Below are 25,617 nucleotides of genomic sequence, written 5' to 3' on the forward strand. Positions count from 1 at the left end.
AAAAAATACAACTATACGAATGCTTCACATAAATATTACCCTATACAAACTAAAAAATAGAAGATAAAAAATACAAACTATACGAATGCTTCACAAATACTGTACATGTGCAAAGAGAGACATTTGCATAAAACAGTTGCACTTTAGTTTGGGGACCGGTTCACACTATTAACTAAGACTTTTGCCTCAATAAACTCCTAATTTGCTGCTTATTGATAGTTAGATAATTGTTAAGTTTAGGTATGGGGTGGATTAAGGGATCTAAAATATGCTCATGCTTTATAAGTACTAATAAACAGCCCATATGCTAGTAATATGCATTCTAATGAGCAACTAGTTAATAGTGAGAATTGGTGCCTAAACTAAAGTGTTACTGGTAAAATTGATGGTTTATTTTTGAGTGCTGTGGCAGGGTGGTTGAAGATTATCCAGGACGAGCCCTGAATTATCACCATTGTGCCCTTGATCAACAGCTGAAATCATATGTAAGACACTCTGGATAGAAAACTAAAAGCTGAGCGGCTCTTCACATAATCTGCAGTAGTACAAAGTTTGTCGCGGGAAGGGAACAGACAGAAACTGTGAGCGTACAAGTTCAGTGCCATCAGTTCTTTTTGTTATCTGATTGCAGATCATTCTACAATAAAGAGTTGTGATACATAAACCAAACCGATTGCAACATCTCCCCCCATCTGGCTCTGAAAGTAAAACTATGTGTAGATTGTTCCTCTCCGTCAGTGTTTCATTGGCTCTCTCTCGAGTTTAATTAGACTGAGTGTTCATTTGACAGATCCATGGATCACAGAGAGGAACAAGAAATGAAGAGAAGAAGATGCAGATCTCATGTACAATATTTCAAAAGCACTATGTGAGAACACATCCTCTCCAGAACAATAACATACAGCCATCAACATTTACATTTCAGTTTGAGCTCTACAAGCTTTGTCCAAACAACAGAACAATTTACATACATTCTCTTAAATATAGTCTTTTAGTTTATATCTGTAGCTTTGTACTCATCTATATGCTAGTCCATCCATCAATTATCCAAAGTGACTTGCACTGCATTCATGACGCACATTTAGGGACAGATTTACTAACAGCTCACACCAGTGCCAACAACTGTCAGGATTTACTAAAGACACGTGGTAAAACATTAGCGATAAAAAGGCATGTGTAGTTTCCCTCAGCAAAATCTAGGCAAGGATCATGCAAGGTGATTTACTAAGGTTTGCAGTAGTCAATTTACTGGTGTTTGTGCCATTATTTAACATCCAAAAACGCATGTCTTAACTCATTGCTCGTGGTAGATTGCATCGGCCATTAATGGAAATGATCAGTCTCTGTGTTGCTTCATTTGCTCACTGTCAGTAAACCAGCTGCAGAACTTTCTACTCCTCTTTATGGGATTGTGCTCTCATGCTAATTTGCCCTGTTTAGTAAAACCGGCCCTAAATCAGTTCTTGTTTTTCCATGGGAATCAAACCCATAACTTTGGTGTTGCTAGCGCAGTGCTCTACTGTTTGAGGCTTTCTCCGAACCGCTGGTCCTATGTAGGGTCTTTCCTATGAATGGACAGTATCTATATATACCAGTGCACTTGCTAAAAGTTGACCAAATTTACTAAGGATCATAGAAAGGGTGAATATTGGTCATAAAAATAATAAAGTATGACTGTTTTTGGTGCAAAAAAAAAAGTATGAAAAATATGATTACATATTCAACATATTTATTTATATACACATAAATGATCTAAGAACTAAACAAATGTTATGCAATGAAATTGATTATTCTCTGCATTTCTCCTGCAGACAGCTTGCTTCCTAATCTTGTAGTCTAGTAAACCTGGCATTGTGTATTACGACTGTTGACAAATTGCTTTTTTCCTCTTCTGTAAGTTGCTTTGGTTAAAAGCGTCTGCTAAATATGTAAATGAAAAAACAAATGAAATATAGCTCTGTCCAAGGGGCTTGTGTTTTCTTTGTGTGAGCAGACGGTGTCAGTCTGTACAGTATCTGTGAAGCAGCTTCACATCACACAGGAACACATCAGCAGTGTTTCTGATGGGCTGCCCTCAAAATAAACTCCTTTGCTGCAGGAAACACTCTCCAGCACAGCAGCACAACAAAGCTCCTTCATCCCCCTCTCTTTCTGCATCATCGTAATAAGATGTCATCCGTGATCAGCGGAAGCTTTATTAGCAGCGTTCAGAGGGAATATAATCCACGTTTCAAGCGTAATCACAGTAATCCCTGTGCTTCTGCGGACTAGCTGTTAATTGGGAATACCTGCTACATGATCAGAGCTCAGCAGACGAGACAGACAATCCACCTGGAGAGGCGCTCCGCTGGATGACAAAATATTAATCACTTAACATTATATGTACATTGCTGACATTTGAAGTGTAAGCGCGTGCGCATCTGCTGATTGTGCCGTCACTCGACCCCTAAACGCTTCATGCTAAGTGCAGTACTCGGCGTGTAATAAGGGCTAATTATATATCAGACATGGTGCAGAGCTCAGACGTGTCAGAGAGGACGCCAGCTCTCAGTGTCACTTATTTGCTGCTTGTGCTAAAACTGCCCTCTCTGATCATTTATTGATCGCGCTGCTCTTCACTGCTGATGTGTTCAGAAAAACACGCTGCTGACATGTTGCTAGTGTCGATACTGCTCATTCCCTGAAAATATTTAGCTTATGATCACAGGGTCACTTCATAGCCCAATTCAATATAAAATGGTATCTGTATCATTTTGGTACAGATTAACAGTTGTAATATTGGCCCTGCCACAAATATTTTATACACACACTACTTTTTACTAAGTTTGGGGTCTGTATGATTTTTAAAATTGTTTTAGGCAACATTTACTTGACATATACAGAAACAAGTAATATGGCAAAACATTTGGTAACCCTTTAGGGTAACACTTTAGAATAGAGAACACTAATTCACTATTAACTATGACTTTTATCCAAAGCGACTTACAAATGAGGACATACGAAGCAATCAAAACCAACAAAAGAGCTTGTTTTTGTTGTTGTTTTTTTTTATAAAAAGACAGATAAAATAAAATTAGAATAGAGAGTGCTAGAGTTAGAGGGTCAAGTAAAGATGGAACAGATGAGTTTTTAGCCGTTTCTTGAAGATGGATAAGGATTCGGCTGCTGGGATCGAGTTGGGCAGGTCATTCCACCAGATGGGAACAGTTAATGAGAAAGTCCGTGGAAGTGTTTTTGTGTGTCTTTGGGATGGTACAATAATGCGTCGTTCACTTGAAGAACGCAAGCTTCTAGAGGCACATAAGTCTGAAGTAATGAATTTAGGTAAAGGGGAGCAGAGCCAGTGGTGGTTCTGTAGGCAAACATTAATGCCTTGAATTTAATGCGAGCAGCTATTGGTAGCCAGTGTAAATTGATGAACAGAGGTGTGACGTGCGTTCTTTTCGGCTCATTAAAGATTAATCTTGCAGCGGCATTTTGGATTAATTGTAGAGGTTTAATAGAATTGGCTGGAAGACCTGCCAAGAGAGCATTGCAATAGTCAAGTCTGGACAGAACAAGAGCCTGAACAAGGAGTTGTGTTGCATGTTCCGAGAGAAAGGGCCCGATCTTCTTAATACTGTATAATGCAAATCTGCAGGACCGGGCAGTTTTAACAATGTGGTCTGAGAAATTCAGCTTATCATCAATCACAACTCCAAGGTTTCTGGCTGTTTTTGAAGGAGTTATGGTAGATGAGCTTAACTGGAAGGTGAGATTGTGATGAAGCGATGGGTTAGCTGAAACTACAAGCAGTTCTGTCTTAGCTAGGTTGAGTTGAAGGTGATGGTCCATCATCCAGCAAGAAATGTCTGTTAGACACGCTGAGATGCAAGCAGCTATTGTCGGATCATCAGGATGGAATGAGAGGTAGAGTTGAGTGTCATCAGCATAGCAGTGATATGAAAAGCCATGTTTCTGAATGACAGAACCTAGTGATGCCATGTAGACCGAGAAGAGAAGCGGTCCAAGAACTGAGCCCTTATTATTAATAGTTAGTAAGCTAGTTGTTAAGTTTAGGTATTGTGTAGGTAATTAACTATTAATAAGCAGCAAATTAGAAGTTTATTGAGTCTGTTTATTAACTTTATCAGCTGCTTTAAATAATAGGGACAGTCCTGCTGCTGAGTAACCTGAGGTTAAGTCTCTTACTCAAGGACACGATGATGATAGTCTGTGGGGTTTAACCTTTTTAGCAGTCTAGACTTTTAACTACTAGACCACACCATCCCAAACAATAACACACACACACACACACACACGCTGTGACTCACCGCATGGGTAACTGAGCACCTGGATGTCATCAATGGCAATGAAACCTCTTCTGCTGTTTGTCACCTCTGCCTCGAATATGACCTGCACAGAGAAACAGGAAACAGGATGTGTGTTTCAGATAAGCTGTCACTCATTCACATCGTTCAATCAAATAAAATGAATGAATGAATAGGAGTTTCTGCATGAATGTCATTCATTTCTATTAAAGAACATCTCTATTATTGCACCACACCTCTGCTACTATCTTTGTATGGTTTGTTATGATAGGACAATATTTGTCTGAGATACAACTATTTGAAAATCTGGAATCTGAGGGAGCAAAAAAATCTAAATATTGAGAAAATCACCTTTAAATGTGTTCAAATTAAGTTCTTAGCAATGCATATACACTTATATTATACACAAATATTTTGCCTTTTAAGGGGCGATATCATACGATCCTCCAAGTGACATTAAAACACATTTTAGGCTTATTAAAATAAGAACATTGTGCACAAGTAATACTCCAAATAAAATGTTATTAATTTTTTTTTATCAGTAAGTCTCAAGTTATCTGTCAGTAAATATGTTAATAGATTTGAACTATACTTAGTACGAAATAAAAGTATTTTAAATACATAACTTTTTTACTAGGGAGATGAGCTCAGTTCACTAGTGTAACACAGTAACAAGACTCCACAGAACTGATGCCTGATCAGCAGAATTACTGCAGCAGGAGAGAGAGAGAGAGCTGCGGCTGCACAATGGCATTCAGCCAGAACACTCTTGAAGATTTACATCATAATCGGCTCATAAGCATTACTGACCAAGAGCGGGCCCAAGATTTGCTTTGGAAATGTCAGAGGCATTTTAAGAGAGATCAGTTTAAAGGGCCGGACGCTCCGCTAAAAGAAAAGCGCTATCAGTATTCCCTCACACGGGCTGCAGATGGCTCTAATTGAAATGGCTTCTCCTCTGTCTGAAAGCCGGACCTGGCCTGATACGACTGGGTCACTTTCAGATTGCAGGCTTAGCGCTTGCGGGCTTGATCGCTGCCATCTTGATGCCAGGGCACGAGATTAAAGGAAAGCGCAGCGCAAAAGCCAGACCTTGACGTCGAGGCAGAATACGGAGCGAATTCCACTCTATTCAGTCGTGCTTTGAGTTCAATAATAGAAACCTGACTGAAAGACTGACCTCGCCAGTCACAGGATTTTCAATTACGCCTTTTCTGTCCTCGCGTGGGTGTTTGCTTGAAAAGCTTTTTCTCCCAGAAATGAGCAACTGTTTGTGAAAATCTGTTTTGTTTTCGAGATTAACAAAATGAGATTTGGCTCTCAGTCGTATATAAACAGAGACGATCTCTGACGCTGTAATGACCGCAGGCGAACCAGAGCCTCGGACACAAAGACTCGTCTGTTTCATGTTTGAACGAGACCCTCGTGAGCGTCACAAAAACTACTGTTAGTGTTGGGAGACAGCGTCATCAAACAGTGTAGTTTAATAGCACTGTAACAACCCAGGAGCAGTTAAAAGATGGCTGCTTTAATATCAGAGGTGTGTAACAGAGTCAGGTTACACGTGTGAGAAAAGCTGTTCAAAATTTGTATCAAATTAATGCAGCCTTGATGAATAGAAGAGACTTCTTTAAAAACCTAAAAAAAATCTCACTGATCCCAATCTTCTGAATGGAATTATATTATATACATTTCAATAATATTTTAATATTTTACTAATATTCCAGGCTTGAAAAATCCATATTTTATTTCCCATGTCCATGTTTTCCACTGCCGTGGGACCCTGTGGTGTGTGTGTGTGTGTGTGTGTGTTTTGGAGCGGCTATCACAGAAGACGACTCTGAGCTGAGGAAGCGGCTTTGGCAAGAGTGAAAATTGCTGAAATGAGAAGAGGAGAAAAGAACATAGGATGAAAAAATGAGGTGAGAAAAAAGAGAAAGAGACAGAGGGAGATATTCTGGGACTGGCGTGACATCCTGCACCCCAGCAATTATCCCATCAGACCCGGACAAAAGCAGCTCTGAACTGGAGATGTGCACTGCCGTCAGCGGGCTGCCTGAACCTCCAGTCCACTTAAAACACCCTGAATAATCAGGCTGCTTCTGAATAATGAGGCAGCATGAGTCACGCCCACATTTCCAAATCACTGGACGAAGCAGTCGACTCCACTAACCGACTAGTTAACTTTTGTGACTAGAGCTGCAACTAATCCTTTGTGTTAACAACTCAGTGCTGTGAACCCTTACGAAAAAGAAGCTTATTCAAGTGTGCTATTAGTATACTTCTTTTAAACTAAAAATGTTTTTTATGTACTTTATATACTTATGTACTTGACTTATACTTATATATACTTAAATATATTTGAGCTATAATTGTGCTCCTAGAATCCGTGTTTTCATTGTTATATGGTAGGGGGCGCTAGTACACATCTTCTGTACAGAATTTCCAACAAACACAAGTGAAGAAGAAACCGAGCCAACAGATGCTTCCACATGTAATCTAACACCATCATCAGACATAAAACAGCATCAAAACTGTAACGTTATGAATAAAATGTCAACCAATGAAGACGTAATAATGACTGTCAAGCTTTGGGGTGTTGATGGACTTTAATTTTTTTTATTTATTTTATTTTTATTTTTTGTGCAATTCAAAGTGTGCTACACACAGGTGAGTGGGCCTGTACAAACCACCTGTAGTAACACACTCTCCTCTATGTGCACTATGGACACTTTACACTATGGACACTTTACACTTTACACTATGGACACTTTGCACTATGGACACTTACTGTTACGAATCCTGGCCATGCACTTCCGTTTACTCACCACCAGAGGTCACCCGCTCACCACATGGACTTTCACACTACACAGCACATTGGACTCCATTTCCCACCATCCATTGCACTCACTAATCACTCACAACTGTTCATACTGATCACGCCCACACCTGAGAACCATCTCGCAATCACCATCACCCAAACACACACTATTTAAGCCTGGGACTTGCTCTTGCTTGCTGCCGAGTATTGTTAGCCAGTCTGCTTTACAAAGCGTTTCCTTTGTAGTCTTGTCTTGTTTATCTTGCCGTGTCTGACCCTGCCCGTGTTTGACCCTGCCCGTGTTTTTGGATTATTCTCTCTGCCTTGCCCTGTCTGGATTTGGTACGCCGATCGTCGACCCACGCTTGCTCCACGGATTGCTCTGTCTTGCCTCTGCCATACCTGTTTGCTGTCTCTCGACTCTGCCTGTATGACCATGTCTTTTAATAAAGCTTCGCAAATGGATCCGCACGTCTTACGTCTCGTCACTCCCGTAATACTTACACTTTACACTATGTGCACTATGGACACTTACACACACTGCTGCGTGTACATAATCTCACAAAAGACTCAGCAATATATGTATGTTTACATGCTCATGCACTACAAATCATCCTGCTCTGTTCCCCAACCAGCTGCTGACTCAAATGTCTCTCTTTGCACATGTATAGTATTTGTGAAGCATTCGTATAGTTTGTATTTTTTATCTTCTATTTTTTAGTTTGTATAGCGTAATATTTATGTGAAGCATTCGTATAGTTGTATTTTTTATCCTTTATTCTTTTAGTTTGTATAGGGTAAATACTTATATATATAGTATACTTATAGTTAAATCTGTCAGTAGGTTAGTAGTGTATAGGTTTATAGTGTTTTTTACTTCATTGTTGTATGTCTGTATTTATGTAGCACCGTGGTCCTGCGAGACACGACATTTCGTTCCACGAATCCAATTCAATGTCTTTTTGAGCTTTTTGTTCAAAATGTTGTTTATTTCTTTATTATTATTATTTATGAGACTTACCCACATTCAAGTGTTTATAAAAAGAATGTATGAAGCTAGAATAAAATGTTTTGGTTTACAAGCAGATACCCTGTTCTTTCTTTTGATGTATTGTATCTTCAGATTTTCATGACAAAATATATACAAATTAATACCTAAATAGGGACGTAGTAGTGTACTTAAAGTATACTGCAAGTATAAACTTACGAGTATACTTGCAGTATAAAACCACGAAACTAGTACTGAGACTATACTTCAAAGTGTACTAAAAATGCTACTACAAGTATTGAATTAGTAAACTATCAGTATACCTATAGCTTCACTTTTAGTATAGCTGCAGCAAGCTAAAAACATGGATGTAAACTAGTTGTGTACTCAAAGTTTACTACTGTTATACTTAAAGTATACTTAAAAGTATACATTTATATACTAAAGCGGGCCAATTTAGTCCCAAGGAGTATTGTAATAATGCACTTACAAATATACTGCTAGTATACTGATATTTGTATACCTACTACATAAAGTATACTTACAAATATACTTGAACTTTACTTAAGTATACTTAATAAAATAAACTTAAAATATACTACTTTTTGGTAAGGGAATGCAGTCCTCTCAACAAACTAACATGTTCTCATTAATTGTAAATGTAAGATACTCTTTGCTCAAATATATAATCTGTTTCAGCCAATAAAAGCAATTATCTACACTATTGGCCACTACCAAATTGTATAAAAACAGCTGATGATCAGGGGCGATTATTTCCTGTCAATCAAAAGGTGGCAGAAAAAGGTTTTGATCGTAACTTGTGTGTTAAAGTCTCTTGTGCAGAAATTAGGGTTGTCCAAGTTAATGTGACAATAACAGTAACTTAGTTAATGCAGGTTCTATTTGACCCAATAATCAACTGCTGTTTCAGCCAGGGTTGCCAAGTCCACAGTTTTCCCTGCACCAAACTTTTTTGTAGTGCGCCTCCTACTCAACTTTCTTACTTCTTACAAGAAGCAAAATCTCAGTTTTCAAATAATATCAGTTGTATCACAAAATTCAAACAATAAATGGCATTTTGACGCTCTTAAATGTGGCGTGACATCACTGTAGCTGCTTTAGTGCAAGTCTCTTCCACTTTAATACAAGTTAAAGTACAAAATAAACATGAATGAACATCAGAAGGTGTTGAAAGATACAGTACAACTTACCAAAAATAAATCATATCTCATGTAATCACTCAATCAGTGCAGAAAGACATCAATAAAACAGCTTGTAAGCAATAAGTCACTTAACAGTGCATTTAGTTGGCAGAGAAATGTAGTATAGATGTCCAACCCTTACAGGATTTTACATCCAACAATAAACAAGAAAAACGTTCTTGTGCATTAAACCTAGTCTGCGACCTCTATATACACAAACACACATTTGTCTGTGTGTTGTTTTGTTTTACATCAATATTTTAGTATAAAAAGCATTTATTTACATAAAGCGAAGGGTATATTTTTTGTCTTGCTAGTCACCATATATAGCCCCCCCCCCCCCCCCCCCAAACAAAATTGTTGTTTACTGGTTCACGTTAACTGCAAATATTCCACATATTCTCTTAATTAATACAAGATCCAAAAACAGCATGATAAAGCACATCACTGCTGTCACTGCTTGACATGTCACGTCACACACACACACACACACACACACACACATGCAGACTGATTCACACGAGCATTAGTAAACAGAATGCACAGATATGACAGAAAACATAGCGGAGACATATTCAGATCAGACCTGCACATGAAACACACAGCAGGAGAAAGCCTGTGCTTTATTTGCTTCCTTTTCTGTCTCAATTTATTGGAACAAGAATATGTGAAAAATCTAACATTGCCAAAAGTTATTAGTCATATAACCTTAAAGTGATAATGATGATCTAAGTACATCGACAGACATGCAGAAACTGATAAATGAAGCTACCGAAAATAGAAATGAACACTGTTATGTTTTAATGGCCAAATCTGCTGTATTTCCAGGTTAAGTCAGATATATTTCCATCTCATGTGTTTATGAGGAAATACATGCTCAGTGGAGAATCTAACAGCTTGACATGTATAATACTGAAATACAACACATTTTTGGGTGATATTTTATTTTGACTGTTTTCAAGTTTTAAAGAGTTTAATCTCAAAACTAAATTCAAATCTTTAAATATAACTTTAAGATAATTTATTCTGGGCTCAGATTCATTTCAAATCTTGAAATACAACTTTTTTTTCTTCAAATTTAATATTTATATTTTAAATATGAGATCTTGTAATACAGCAAGTTTATTCTCAACATATATTTTCAGCACTTCTATCTTCCTCCTCAGAAAGCACAAGGTCTCATTGAGACTCTGAAACATTTCTGGAAGGTAATCTTGACTGAGACCTATTTGTGTGTGTGTGTGTGTGTGTGCCCTGTCTCTGAGATGACGGCAGATCGGTCTGGATGAGGAAGCCTGCAGCTTTGCTGTCAATCAGAACCTCATCGTAAAAATACACACACACACACACACAAACCATAGCTGCAGACATCTATCACCCCACTCTTAAAGCACACACACACACACACACACACACACACACACACACACACACACACACACACACACACACACACACACACACACACACAAACACACACACCCCACTAGCTGCAGACATCTATCACCCCACTCTTAAAGCACACAGACACACACACACGCAAAAGTGTAAGCAAAGCACTTGCTGCATATTATATAAATCCTGCACATGTATTTAGATTTTGAGTAGCGATGCAGCTCATAATGCTAGTAGAGGGTTTGTGTTTGTCTAAACATCCATTACTCCCACAATCATCCATCATGTTTCTATTGAACACATAAATAACTCTTCAGAGTATTAAATTATGAAACATTGATTACATCTGAAGCCCTGCATGTACCACAATCAATACCGCTTAAGGCTGATGACTCACAACACACACAGACATGTGACACTCTTGGACCGAAGACGAGGAACATTATGACGAGAGACAGAGAGAGAGGAGGCTCTCATTGTGTTGTTTTTCTTCAGGAAAGACAGGCGTGAGTGTTGAACACAGGCTGACAGGATGAAGGACGACCAATGAGAGCCTGAGAGTCTGCATGCAGGAGCACATGTGTAAATGTATTCAGTCGTCAACTACATCCCTGGAGAGCAAACAAAGCTTTAGTGCTTTGCTGTGTGGTTTCTAAGGTGTTCAGGGTGCTTGCTAGGGTGTTGCTAGCTGGTCACAGGGGTGTAATGGCTGCTTGTTGCTTCAGATATATATTTGGTTATATTAGGGCCCTATGATTTCTGTGTTGTGGAAAACGCAGGCAGAATCACAGAACACAGTCATAAAAATATAATTTACACAAAATTTGGCAAGACTTTTTAAATTTGAAGATTATTATCTATGTATTGGATAATAAAAATAAAGATAATAATAAATTATTTAATAATAAAGATTTTTTATTAAGGGTATTACTTAAACAATTATTTCAGACATACTAAAATAAATGCCTCAAACTCAAACAGAAATTTTGAACCTATTACTTTATTTTATTACATTATTATTAGTATTGTACTAACAAATTCAATTTTGAATGTCAAATTGAAATATTTGTTACATTTTCCAGAAAAAAAAGTTTCATAAAGTCTCAAGAACCCTATAGCACCTTTGGTATTCCTAAAAATCACTGTAAAACAGGCTTGTAAATCTCTCACCAAATATTGGATTCAATCTTTTTGTTAACATGTTTTCTTTCAGTTAGTACAGGTTTTGTATTTATTTTTTTGGAAATTATTGAAACAAGTGAAATCAAAGTCAGTAAGTGTTAGTCCAAAGACAAAAATGAACTTAACATTATCATTTAAAAAAAAAGAAAATCCTTTCCAGGGCAAGAATACAACAGGGTCCAGGGAAAGAAAAGAAAAGAAAAGAAAAGAAAAGAAAAGAAAAGAAAAGAAAAGAAAAGAAAAGAAAAATCCAAATGGAAAAGATAGAATACAGAAAACAAAAGAAATAAGATTTGTCACTTGTCGAGTTTTTCACTTGTTTTCTGGTAAGGTAGCAGCACACTCTCCACAACAACACACGATTTGAGAAATCATTCATGTCTGGAGCTCAAACTTAGTGTTAAAAGGGTTTCATCACATGACTCTAAGCACTAGTACCAGTGATGTCTGACTTAAACAGCATTAATTACAGTATACTGCTGAGAAAACTACAATTCAGATACACAGACAAAAACAAACACACATTCACAGTTTCCTCCTCCTGTTGGCATCATTTCACCAGATATTGAGCTCAGCACTCTCATCTCTCCACCTGTCAAGAGTGCACACACACACACACACACACACATTTGCATTGGCTGCGCTTATCATTACCACGGCTCTGAGTAAACAATGAGAGCAGGGAAAAAGCCTTATTGATGGCAATGTGATGCGTGGGGTGCGTTTTTTATTATTTTTTTATTTCAGGGGCTCTGTCAGCGGGCGAAGAGCGATATGTCCTTCATCATTTGGAGCGGCGCATGCCGAAATGTTTTTCCTCCAGAATAGACGTCCTCCATTTCAGCCCCTCCGCGTGCCCAGACTCCAGCGTAACGACGGCCCATTAGGGGCAATATATTCCCGCTCGGTGAGCAGCAGATCTATCAGCCCAGGACTGGAGGACACTTCATCTCTCTCCAGCAGTAATGTCTCAGTTTTGATTGTAATCTCTCAGCTCTGGCTCTCTGAGCTTTCGGAGATCACCCTGAAGCCCTGTCTCTGAATGCAGCGACAGCACAGCTTCACAATGGATCCCCCATCTCTCTCATCAGGACCGGAGGAAATGATAGGGATCAGACTTACAACTTCCACAGAACAAGTCTCTCAGTGAATGCTTCTAAACATTGCTCTGAAGTACTAAGAGTCCACATCATATCAAGATTTGTTTTCAGACATTGTTTACTTCTTATCTTGAATTACATAAATATCTCCATTGGCATTTCTAATAAACTCTTTTAACCATAAACCTAACAAAACTCAATGAGTTTTATGGTGACCCCAAAAACTGTATGGTACTTGCATTTACTCTTACAGGAAACATGTAGACCTTATTAAGTTTAGAAAACTAAATTGTATGTAAACCTAAGCTGTTTTGCAAGCACATGATGTATAGTAAGTATACTAATAATAATGTGCTAGCATTATACTTAGTAGTATAGTTTCAATACTTCTGAGGACTAAACTGGCCAGGTTTTTTAGTTTATAAAAACAGCTTTTGAGTGTAACAGTAGTAAACTTTGAGTGCAGAACTAATGCATGTTTTTATTTTGCATGGCAAATATAATGACAGCTATATATACGTATATACTGTATGTGTATGTGTGTATACGTATATGCTTATATACATATGAATGTGTAGGTATACTGTTAATTTACTAACTATATTCTTCTAGCCCACTAGCTTATGAAAGTACATTTTGAAGTATACTCTCAGTAAAATACTAGTTTGATGTTTTATACTGAAAGTATACATAAGTTAACAAAGAAAACATACATCAATAGTTACAGTTTAATATTTATGTAGGATTTTTGACATATACTACTGTCAGTCAGGTGTAATGTGTGTCATGTGTTTCCATCTTGTGTCCATATTTGGTTTGTGTCCTGTCCTTGTTAAGTATGATTATTAGTTAATTCTGTCCAGCTGTGTTTGTCTAATTATCTGTCATTGTCCTGTGTATATTAGTTCCTGTCTGTTCAGTTAGTTTTGGTCTGGTCTTGCCTCTTTGGATTTCATTAAAGACTGTTAATTTGAGTTTATCCTCGTCTTCGTGTTCCTCATTCTTCCCCGTTGTGTGCACCGTGATAACTACTAAGTTTGGGTACAATTTTTCTTATGCTTGAAATATATCTTTAACTGTACTATAAGTAGAACTGAAATTAACCCATGTACAATACAAGTGAATTAGTGATTTATGTATTACAAAAAGAGACTTGCTATCTGACTTGTTTTGTGCTAAGATCTGGAATGATATATTCTGGTAATGGCTTATAATAGAAGGCAGTGTGAATCAAGTCTGTTACAATACTCTCACACCTTAGAGGAATTGGCAAAGAAATCAGCCAAATCTGTCTGTGTTTCTGTGTGGGTTAATAACACTGTGTACAAAAAAAGATCAGGTTCAGTTCCACACGTGTATTAAATTATGTTTAAGATGACTTAAACATTTACTTTTATAAAACACATACCGGGCTAATATGTGTGATAAAAAGTATTTAATAGGCATTTAATAAAGTATTTTATAAGTATTTAATAAAGAGAAAATAAATAAAAACTAAAATAAAAAATAAAAACTAGCTCAGGATACTATGAATACTTCATATACTTTTAATTGCATCCTGGTTACAAGAATAGGCTAAATACTTTACACTTTTCTGCATACTTGTCAACATAAGTCAAGTATTCAAGTAAAATTTTCTCAAGGTTATCTCTGATAAGTACATAAAAAGTAGACTGAAAGTATCTTCTTATTTTTATTTTAATAGAAGAATGATATCACACTTTAATAAACTTAATTTCTGTAAGGCTAGCATTGTTTTCCCAGTTGTTTGTGCCCCTATAACAGCCCTGAAACCCACCTGCTGACAAAAACTGATCTATAAACCTGAGTACGGCCAAAGAGGTGACGACTGAGAGAGACAATACAGCTTCGTCCGAAAGAAGCACTCATGTGCGATCAGAGCCAACAGTCAAGCACTTTAAATCAGTGTGTGTAATCAGCCTAATGACTTTAAGAACATGCCATTATCTGGACAGACGACAGCAAAACACACCATTCTCCAGCATACTGGAGACTTACAAACTCTACACAGAGGGAAAAATGGGAAGAAAAGTTTATCAGTTCATTTTTTAAGCGTGTTCCTTGCACAGAGCCACCATATGACTTCAGAAGACTAATATATAGCCTTGTCCTTGTGGTCATTACAACTACAACAACACTACAAACTGTTGTCGAAAAACAGCTGTGACGATTCTTTACAAATTTCCCTTTTGTTTTCCATTTCATTTTTGGGTGAAATCTTTGTTTAGCCTTGTTAAAACACAGGCAAACTGTTTAAAAACAGTAACATCCATTCGCTGTGAAATAAATATCTCACAGTGTTACTTAAACCTCCACTTCACAATGGCATGTCCATTCAAAAAACCTGAAACAACACCAAACGTCTGTACGTTGAGCTTAAAGGGATAGTTGACCCAAAAATGAAAATTCAGTCATCATTTACTCACCTTCAAGTAGTTCCAAACCTGTATGAATGTCTTTTTTCTGCTGAACACAGAGGAAGATATTCTGAAGAATGTGGGAAACAGAGCAGTTCTGGGGCACCATTTTTTTTCCTACTATGGAAGTCAATGGTGCCCCAAAACAGCCTGGTTACAAACCTTCTTCAAAATATCTTCCTTTGTGTTTCGCAGAAAAAAATAAATTTTCTCATCGCTCTGAGAAGTGAGGCGTGCTCTGATTGACCAGCTATCCAGTGTGTTGCGATTGGCCGAATGCCTCAATCATGAGATGGAAATGTTACGCCCCTTACCGTATTGTGATGCCGTGTTCCAGCGTGATGACACAAAAACAATAAAACCCATTATAAACAAGGCATTTGTTGCATCCAGTGGGGACATAATTACTGGTTATAATGACTTATACTGTCTTTTTACGTGTTGCATCGGGCCTCGTAAACATTACCACGCCTGCATTTGTGATCGTAGAAACGACAAACAACACGAGCTACTCTACACTGCTCAAAACTCGCGTTTTAATCGTCAGTGGCAAATTCTTTAAATGAGAAAATGTACTTACAGGCTGTAAGTCAGGAGCGCCAGACTGTCCTTGTGACGTTGGAATTGCCCCACTTTATAGAAACAGCCTTTGTGCAGCCAGCATTGTAGGCTACTCTTCCAGGTTCAGGAAACAGTCCTCCGTAAAATGCGCTGCACACACTCTAATATTTGGGTTGAACTGTTCTGGAACAGTGTTGTAAATACAACTTAACCACTGATTTCTAGTTGTGTCCTCTTTTCGAAGCCCAAACAAAGTAGTTTCTCTTTCACAATGAAACGCAGCGTCTCCAGGACATGGCGCCGGCGGCAGCAACAATACTACAGCGAGAAAAATAGCTCTGCCTTCTTTCATTGCGTATACATTTGGGCGGTGGTTTGCAAACCTCACCACACCGTGACGTAGACATGTGGTGCGTGTTTGAATGAGCCGTCTTAGGAGGGTGTGGCAGAGTCTTAACTTTAATAAAGAATATCTCTTTGGTTTTGAGACTTAAGTCTTTGCAACTTCAGGGATCTTATCTATGCACAAACAGCTTGTATCACTCCAAAGAGAAAGGAAAACTTGAAATCGCATCATATGACCCCTTTAACGGTGTCAGTACATCATAAATAGAACAGATTTTATTTTATAGGTTTAAAGGGGGCGGGACCAAAAAAGTCTGAGAACTACTGTTCTAGAGTATACAGATAAGACATTCTTCTGTATCATTTACAGAGGACATACACACATTATACACTGCCCCATACACAAATACACACACACACACAGGAGTCTGTACACTAATCTGAGCACATATAAATTACTGCTATGCTGGACACAAGATAAACCTGTGAGTGTGTTTGTGTGTGTGCTGACCTTGACTAAATGTGAGCTTCAACACTATCACAAAACAGCTCCAGACACACACACACAGACACACACAGAGCTTTCCTCTAAATCACTCCCCTCACACCTCCTTCTGAACCCCTGAGGGATCTTCTGCCCGGAGGGATCTTGTTTTTGCAGAAGGTGGGAAATCGGCATTCACACAGAGCTGTGATCCCTGGGAAAGTGCAAGACCTTCTTTAACCAATGACTACAGGTGCACAATATAGTGCTCTTCAAACCATTCTTCACCAAATGTTAGGGAAACTGAATTATTATTGATAAAGATAGTGGAATTACAGGCAATGACTTTAGAATAACTGCAATCATTTAAAGTTAAAAGTATTTCAACCATGGGAAGCATGACTTTAAATCATGAATGTAAGAACAAATCTAATGTAAACGTCCAGCCCTGTCTGTACTCAAATGAATCAGAAACAAGCCTAATTACACAGGTCTTAATTACCTTTTTTTTCAACTGCTTACACAAAATCTTTCCTTGTCACACAGTTTCTGAAAGCTGACACTCAAACAGCAGAAGCACACACCAAATCTGCAAAACCAGACACTAATTCTCAGCCTTTGACTCAGTTTTCAGTTTCAGAAAACACTTTTTGCAAAACACAACACACAGTTCTCTATGCAACAAACAAACATCTAACAGGAATTAATATTAAGGCAAACATGTTTTTAAATGTTTGCTTTTGAGATGTGTTTGTGATATTTTGAATGCAGTGCTTTATTTTGCAAGAGATGTGAGGCATTTTGCATTTGGTGTGCAATTCTTGATTTGTGTAAAGTTTTGAAAAAATAGGCAACGTTTTGAAAATGTGTGAAAGCAGCTGAAAAAACTAGATGTTCAGCTAACCAAACTCAAAAAATGCCTAGTTCACATAAAAATACTCACTATAGTTTATGAGTTAAACAAATATAATTAATATAATTTTATAATATAACATAAAACATATAATAATTTATATTAAATTAATATAATAACTTATATTTTCTTCCCACAGACATTTATTAATAACGCTCTAACGTTTTTGCTTAAAATTCTTATAAAACATTAGAATTGGTAACATTATAGATTACAAGCATTTTCCCTCAATAATTCCTAATTTGCTGTTTACTGATAGTAAGTAAGGTAGTTGTTAGTGGTTAAGTTTAGGTATGGGGTCAGGTTAATGGATGTAGAATATGGTCATGCAGAATAAGGCATTAATATGCGCTTTAAAAGTAACTAACAAACAGCCAGTATGCTAGAAATATACATGCTAATGAGCAACTAGTTGATCGTGAATAGTGCTCGCTAATCTAAAGTGTTACCAGAGAAATTGAAGTCTGGAAAAGAATGTTCTTAAAACTCAAGGTAAATAACCTCTTATAGTTAGGACAACCTCCAGCTTGTCTTAAATCTGACAAGGTAAGATGTTTCATGAATTTATGGGGTTGCTTTAAATATGAAGCACATCGTAACACTAGAGACATAATACTTATTACTGCACAGGTACTCCGAGGAGACAACAATGATCGATGATCAGTCAAGGAAATATTGGAGAACTTCTTAAGAATTTTTCAAGAACTACATTTAAGAGCATTCTTGAAAAGTTAGATTTTATTTTAACAAATTTCTTAAATGAAAACTTTTAACATGTCAGAAAACTAAAAGGCTTCAGTTAATAGCCATATCAACAATAAAACCCCAAAAATCCAGATTCTTTATTTTTGTCAAGCGAGTAGTTAATTAATTATTCAATCAGCTAGATGCTTTAGGGTTAAAATGCACACACACTCACACATCCCTACTTGTGTCCTCAAAGAAGATTATTGAAGAACACATCATAAGCCAGAGAAACCACAAAGGAGCATGAATGTTACTTGGCTTGGAAGAAATAAAAACAGAAAAAGTTTAACGATATTTAATCATTGATGAGAGCTGAAGGATGACCAAAGGAACACGTGCGACGCTTTAATTCATTCCCTTTGACAGCATTAATGACGCTCGCACTCATAAACGCAGACAGAGCTCCTCAAATGCTTCAGTTCTGCGCTCTGGCGTGATTTCTGACAATCTGACTTCAAATCATAAAAAGCAACTGAGGGCAGGTGTCCAGCTCATTAAGCGAGTCCGTTTGACGCGGTGACTAATGATCTGATCGGGGGGAATGAAGACACCCTCGGGAGATATCGGTGGAAAAAACAAAACCAAAGTGAATCAGGACTTAAACTAAAATAAACTGGACTCCAGCAACAGATTTGACTCATCAGTGCCTAATTAAAGAGGACAAGAAATAACAAGCCCACACCAGGCTTTAGAGATGGACTGCGAGCGAAGAGAGAGAGCATAATAAAGGGACGTAACATGCCTGGACTCCGGGGGGTTTGGAGGGGCAGCAGGTGAAAACTATAGTGTGAGAAATGAAATTGAGACATGAAGAAACAAGCCCCTCTGATCCATTAGCTCGTCTCATACAATATTAATAACAACAGCGTCTCCCCACGCCGCCCCAATCCTCTGAGAGTGACGTGTAATGCGTGTAAGCAGCCAGTAGAGGCGTCTATTTCATGCTCCCCGCAGCTGTGTTTGCATTTAGGGCCTATAAAGCAAACAGACAGCTGCTCCAAAGACTACAGCTCAACTACTGCACCTTAAACCTGTGGAAAGACCAGATGAACAACCTGCATGAAAACCCTGTATCATCACAGTGTTTAAAATTCTCTCTCACACAGAAAGATAGAAAAACAGCAGAGCGAGACAGAGGGGAGATCAGTCAGGACTCCCAATTAGTCTGAACACAGACGGAGGCTTTCAGTATTCACTGTCTCACACACACACACACACACACACACACACACACACAGTCAGCTCATACACACACGGCAATCACTGACACATACACACCCACATCCACCACTGATTAAAACAAGAGAGAAGAGACTGATTATCATAGTAGTAGTACTCAGTAGATGAAATATTACTTTCAAAGCTATTGTACTGAAAAAAAAGGCTCACTGACTCAGAGAGACATTTCACCGGTGGAAAACAATACTGAGAGGCGTTACTGCAATCACTGTGAGCGTTTTGTGAGTACGATAGAACTACAAAAGAAAAGCTGAACAGAACCTCTACATTCCCATAAATCAACCGGTCTACAGCAATACCACATACAAGCAAAACATCCATTGTGATTTTGTTCCTCATACTTTTGTTTAGAGGGCTTGACGGCAGGAATGTGTCACCACACAGAGTTTAAGAGTTACGACAATGCAAAAAAACACCCACTGACTTTCCAGCTCAGAGTCTTTTGCTGCATTTGCACTGAGGTAAAAGTCAGTTTGCCGTTAGTATCTTTGCACCTCTTTGACCTGATCAGATAAAACATATCTTGTTAATAGAGTGCATTAGTGTCCATTCACATTTTCTGCGGCGATGGATTTATTTTTTCCATTCATTTTTCCCAGAGTGCTCATGAATGACATAATCGAGTTAAAAATGGTCTATATAAAACTATTGCTTTAAAGGGGTCGTATGATGCGATTTCATGTTTTGCTTTCTCTTTGGAGTGTTACAAGCTGTTTGTGCATAGATAAGATCCCTGAAGTTGCAAAGACTAAAATCTCAAAATCAAAGAGATATTCTTTATCAAAGCTAAGACTCATTTAAACACCCCCCCCCCCCATACCTACGTCACTGTGTGGGAAGATTTGCAAAACACCTCCCAAATGTATACGCAATGAAAGAAGGCGGAACTATTATCCTCGCTGTAGTATTGTTGCTGCCGCCGGCGTCATGTCCTGGAGACGCTATGTTTCATTGTGAAAGAGAAACTACTTTGTTTGGGCTTGAACCTGGAAGAGTAGCCTACGATGCTGGCTTGCACAAAGGCTGTTTCTATAAAGTGGGGCAATTCCAACGTCACAAGGACAGTCTGGCGCTTCTGACTCACAGCCTGTAAGTGTGTTTTCTTATTTAAAGAATTTGCCACTGACGATTAAAACGTGAGTTTTGAGGAGTGTAGAGTAGTGCTTGTTGTTTGTGTTTCTCCGATCACAAATACAGACATGATTATGTTTACGAGGCGCGATGCAACACGACGCATAAAAAGACAGTATAAGTCATTATAACCAGTAATTATGTCCCCACTGGATGCAACAAATGCCTCGTTTATAATGGGTTTTATTGTTTTTGTCTCGTCTCGTCGGGACAAGGCATCACAATATGGTAAGGGGCGTAATATTTCCGTCTCACGCTTGAGGTATTCGGCCAATCACAGTGCACTGGATAGCTGGCCAATCAGAGCACGCCTCACTTCTCAGAGCGATTAGCTTTTTTTCAGAAAGGCGGGGGATAGAGGAGCAACAATAATGTACAGTATGTGGAAAATAATGTGTTTCTGAACCTCGAACCACGTAAACACATTGCATTACACAAAATACACAAAATAATGTTCTTTTTAGCAACATCATATAACCCCTTTAAGGTTGTTGTTGTTGCGTGCGTGCGTGTGTGTGTGTGGTTCAGGTATACCCTATACATTAGGGGGACAAAATGTTCCCACAAGAATGGCAATATCCAAAATCCTTGTCCTAGTGGGGACATTGTTGGTCCCCATGAGGAAACAAGCTTATATGGTTATATAGAAACAATATATTTTAGGTTTATTGCAAATATGTATATACACAATCATTTATGTATTTTGAGAGTATATCTTTACATTATTTGTGGTAGCTGCCAAGCTCTTGTGGTGTGATTTGTTCGCTATAAATGATGTTTCAGCTGTTAAACATGAGTTCTTGTCAATGGAGGACTTCAACAAAATCATATAACATCAATTAACTACCGGTAAGGTCTGTCTTTAAAAGTTTATAAATTAGCATTAAATATCAATTTCTCTATGCAGAAAATGTTTTTACTTCCAGAACCCGACTGCTGCTTCTATACAAATCAAACTCACACTGCATCGTTTGATTGGCTGAACAATTGGCATACCTGATACTCATTGGGCCAAAACGTGCTGACAGCAAGCTCCGCCTTCATCCAGCCTTTGCCTGTGCAGGAAGTGACGTTCCAGATGGGATTGGCCAGTGGCCCTTTATTGACCTTCACCAGGATATTGAGCGTCCCGGGGCTGGAGCCATCGGGGCAGTACAGGAGATAGTTGAAGTCGATGCAGTGAGTGTCATTTTCTTTCATCACGGGCAGCTGCAGGCGAGCCTTTTCTCCGTAATCGTGCTGCGAGGTGTCCACCATCATGTACGAGCCTGGAGGGCAACGAGAATGGAGAGAGAAAACACAGGTGAGCTGGGATTATGAGCTCTTTTTCAAACACTAGTGAGCTGCTTTGCTGTCTACTCCCTATACAGGGAACATCCTCACCAAAATTGAGCAATCTAGGCTAGTTTTTTAACCACACACCTAAATGCTCACGAAGAAAAGCGCTTGAGTGTTCAACTGAGTAATGTAAGTGGTTAAATGTACTTGCACTTCAGCTTTTATGACGCGAGATGAATTTAATCTAGTGCTGTGAAATGATTAATCGTGGTTAATTGCATCCAAAATAAAAGTTTTTATTTACATATATTATGTGTGTACTGTGTATATTTATTATGTATATATAAGTACACACATACAGTATATATTTTGAAAATAATTATATGTATTTACATTTATATATTTAATATTCTTATATTTTATATTATATATAAATACATTTAAAATGTAAATATAGCATATGTTTCTTAAATATGTGTTTGTAATTATATATACATAATAAATGTACACAGTATACACATATATTATGTAAACAAAAACTTTTATTTTGGACGCGATTAATCATTTGACGGCACTAATTTAAACATAGCCCACTGTGAACACTCATCTAATTCGCTTCAACCTTTATGAATGATTATTTTAGGTTCAAGTGGTGCATATGTAAGAAATTAGAAGCAAGCAGAATACGGCAGCTTCTAAAGCACGCAGTGCCATCTGCTGTTAAAAACTACGCTCAGAATCGAGTAAAGAGAGAATCGCAAAAATCTCTGAATCAATGCAGAATCATTTCTCGATTTGCAATGCATCAATGTATTGTCACAGCCTTAGAGGTTAGCATGTTGCAATATGAATAAAGCATATTGTAGTCGACATTTCTCATCTTTTTTCCCTATTGCAAAGCATTTTGAGATCAACGATTCAATGATTCTTAAAATCGAGATGTTTTTCCTTTATGCATGAAATTTTCTCTCTGAATTTAACAGGTCTGAAATATTCCCAAACAAACTGAATTGAGGGCTTGTTCAGCTGCCCAGCTCTAGGTTTTTGAACCAGATTTTGTGTTGTAAAAACAAAATAAAACAAAAAAAACAGAGTAAAACTACACCAAGGAATATATAAAATGTTGAGTGAAAACCATTTGCTAAAACCAAGTGAAGAAAACAAATAATTTGAGAAATAATGGGATTCTAGCAGGAATGCACCAAGATAAACTCAAGCATGAGGACCCAATATTTCTGAAGTTCAGAATCAAAGACTCACTCGTACACTTGGCAGTTGGCCGTGTGGTGATTACTGAACACTTTTATAGTCACTCCACCAGAGAAACGGTTCCACGCTATCGGCCAAGACGCACAAGCCCATATAGGATCTGGTTTCAGTTCTTTAAGCATGTGATTGCACCGAGAGGAAACCGTTTCAAATCTCAAACGCCCAGAGGATGGACATCAGGCGGAGAGAGGACAGATTTCACCACCATTTGTCCAAATGAGCATACATCTGTTCATCTGACTCTACACGGCCAGGAAGCGAGATGACCAGCTCTCTCTTTGATTCCCATCTTCTGTCAGAGATAAAGTCTACTGTACATGAAATCCACCCTCTTTACTGCCTAAACAAACACCCCTGGTTATTCCAATACGAAAGAACATGCTGATTGGTTGTCCTAACACCTGCTTTTCCTTGATTGCATTTAGTCATTTGCATATTTCCATCACACCTTCATCACTGTCAAAATATTTATTACTTACTTTAAAACTGCAAAAAACCAAAAACAAAACAACAACTACCTTTAAGGGGTAAATCCCTAAATGAAAATTAGCTTTTAATTCCTCTCAAGCCATCCAAGATGTAGGTGACTAGTTTTCTTCAGCAGAGCAGTAAAGCAGATTTTTTGGTAATTCATAAATGCAAGTCAGCAGCTATCGGCACTTAAGAGTCAAAAAAGCACCCGTGGCTTCTAAAGATATATGACCCTGCAGCACAAAAGCAGTCTTAAGTCGCTGGGGTATATTTGGAGCAATAGCCAAAAATACATTGTATGGGTCAAAATTATGGATTTTTTTTTTATGCCAAAAATCATTAAGATATTAAGTAAAGATCATGTTCCATGAAGATATTTTGTAAATTTCCTACCGTAAATATATCAAAACTTCATTTCTGATTAGTAATATGCATTGCTAAGAACTTCATTTGAACAACTTTAAAGGAGATTTTCTCAATATTTAGATTTTTTTGCTCCCTCAGATTCCAGATTTTCTAATAGTTGTATCTCAGCCAAATATTGTCCTATCATAACAAACCATACATCAATGGAAAGATTATTTATTCAGCTTTTATATATAAATATCATATACATAGACTGGTTTTGTGGTCCAGGGTCACATAATATAAAGCAGAACAATCTGTCTTGCGAAACAATGTGGTGGTTTTACTATGCATGTCTACCACTGTGTTCTACAGTTTATTTTTCAATAGGATCAAAGAAAAGAAGATTGAAATAACCTGAATATTGAGTCTGACTCTGTCCGTTAGTTAGCTTACTAGTGCTGCAGCAACAAAGCCACACCAATTGCAATCAAGTATCACGTGTGTAATAAGCTAAATACAGGCTGTGTAAACAGGAAGTTAAACTATGGGCTCAGGCGTCTCAGATAAGTGAACTTGCAGCAGGATTACAGAGCAGTTCTGAATGCTGCCGCAGTAATTGAATTGACTCCCGGTGAAAGCGTGGCACTCACAGCGAGACGTTAATGGCTGCAGGTGAGAACAGCAGGTGTGGATGTCAGAAGGTGTGTGTGTCCCACCGTTTCCTCTATAAATGCCTGTTGGGTAAACACTCGTTTCTCACACAGGCTCCAGGCAACTCCAAAGGTCAAAGGTCGGTCGCGTGAACTAAATGGCGCATCCAGATGGCACTAGCGTTCAGCCAAGAGTTACTGGCAGAAAATGAAACGGGTTCATGGGAGATTTTTGTTTTATGTATGTGCTTGCTTATGAACATGTGCTGGAGAGTTTGAAGAAGGTTTGTGTGAACTGCTCATTAATCACTTCAGTGCAAAACGAAGAAGAAAACGACGAGAGCGACGGAGGAAAGATGACAGAAGGCTCAACATATTAGACGAGCGAGTTTGGCCGGCTCTCAAAGCCACAAGAACACGTGTTCAGATCAACAAAGCTCAGATCTGAGGCTGGTTTAGCGAGTACAGAGCTGTGGTTTATGTTAGTATACAGCTACACCCAGTTCAACTCTCCGCTCAACAGACCTCAAACCTCACAGCTCGGGCTGAATCTACCCAAAGCTCTGCTCCATACTCCAGTCTACATAGGGAGCGTGCAAATGAAATGGAAACCCATAATGACTGATTTGAGACGCTCTTCATGGGCAACAGCAACACAATTAAAGCTAACAGCACAATACTTGCAATTAAAATCTTTCAAAGGCGTCTGGTGAAAAAAAGTTCTATTCCAAGTGCAGCACACATG

General features: G+C 38.1%; 1 protein-coding gene across 4 annotated transcripts in view; it reads right to left on the minus strand.

Moving 5' to 3' along the window:
* LOC306880534 (receptor-type tyrosine-protein phosphatase kappa) overlaps nt 1-25,617 on the minus strand; it is a 222,949-nt gene that overhangs the window by 122,467 nt on the left and 74,865 nt on the right. For all 4 annotated transcript variants that reach the window (XM_079434105.1, XM_079434103.1, XM_079434104.1 and 1 more), the window contains 2 exons: nt 21,853-22,124; nt 4,314-4,395 (listed from right to left, as the gene is read on the minus strand). In XM_079434105.1, coding sequence (XP_079290231.1) covers nt 4,314-4,395; nt 21,853-22,124 — 354 coding nt within the window. The remainder of the gene's footprint in view (nt 1-4,313; nt 4,396-21,852; nt 22,125-25,617) is intronic.

This window comes from Barbus barbus (genome assembly GCF_936440315.1).
Source record: "Barbus barbus genome assembly, chromosome: 14".
Taxonomy (NCBI): Eukaryota; Metazoa; Chordata; class Actinopteri; order Cypriniformes; family Cyprinidae; genus Barbus; species Barbus barbus.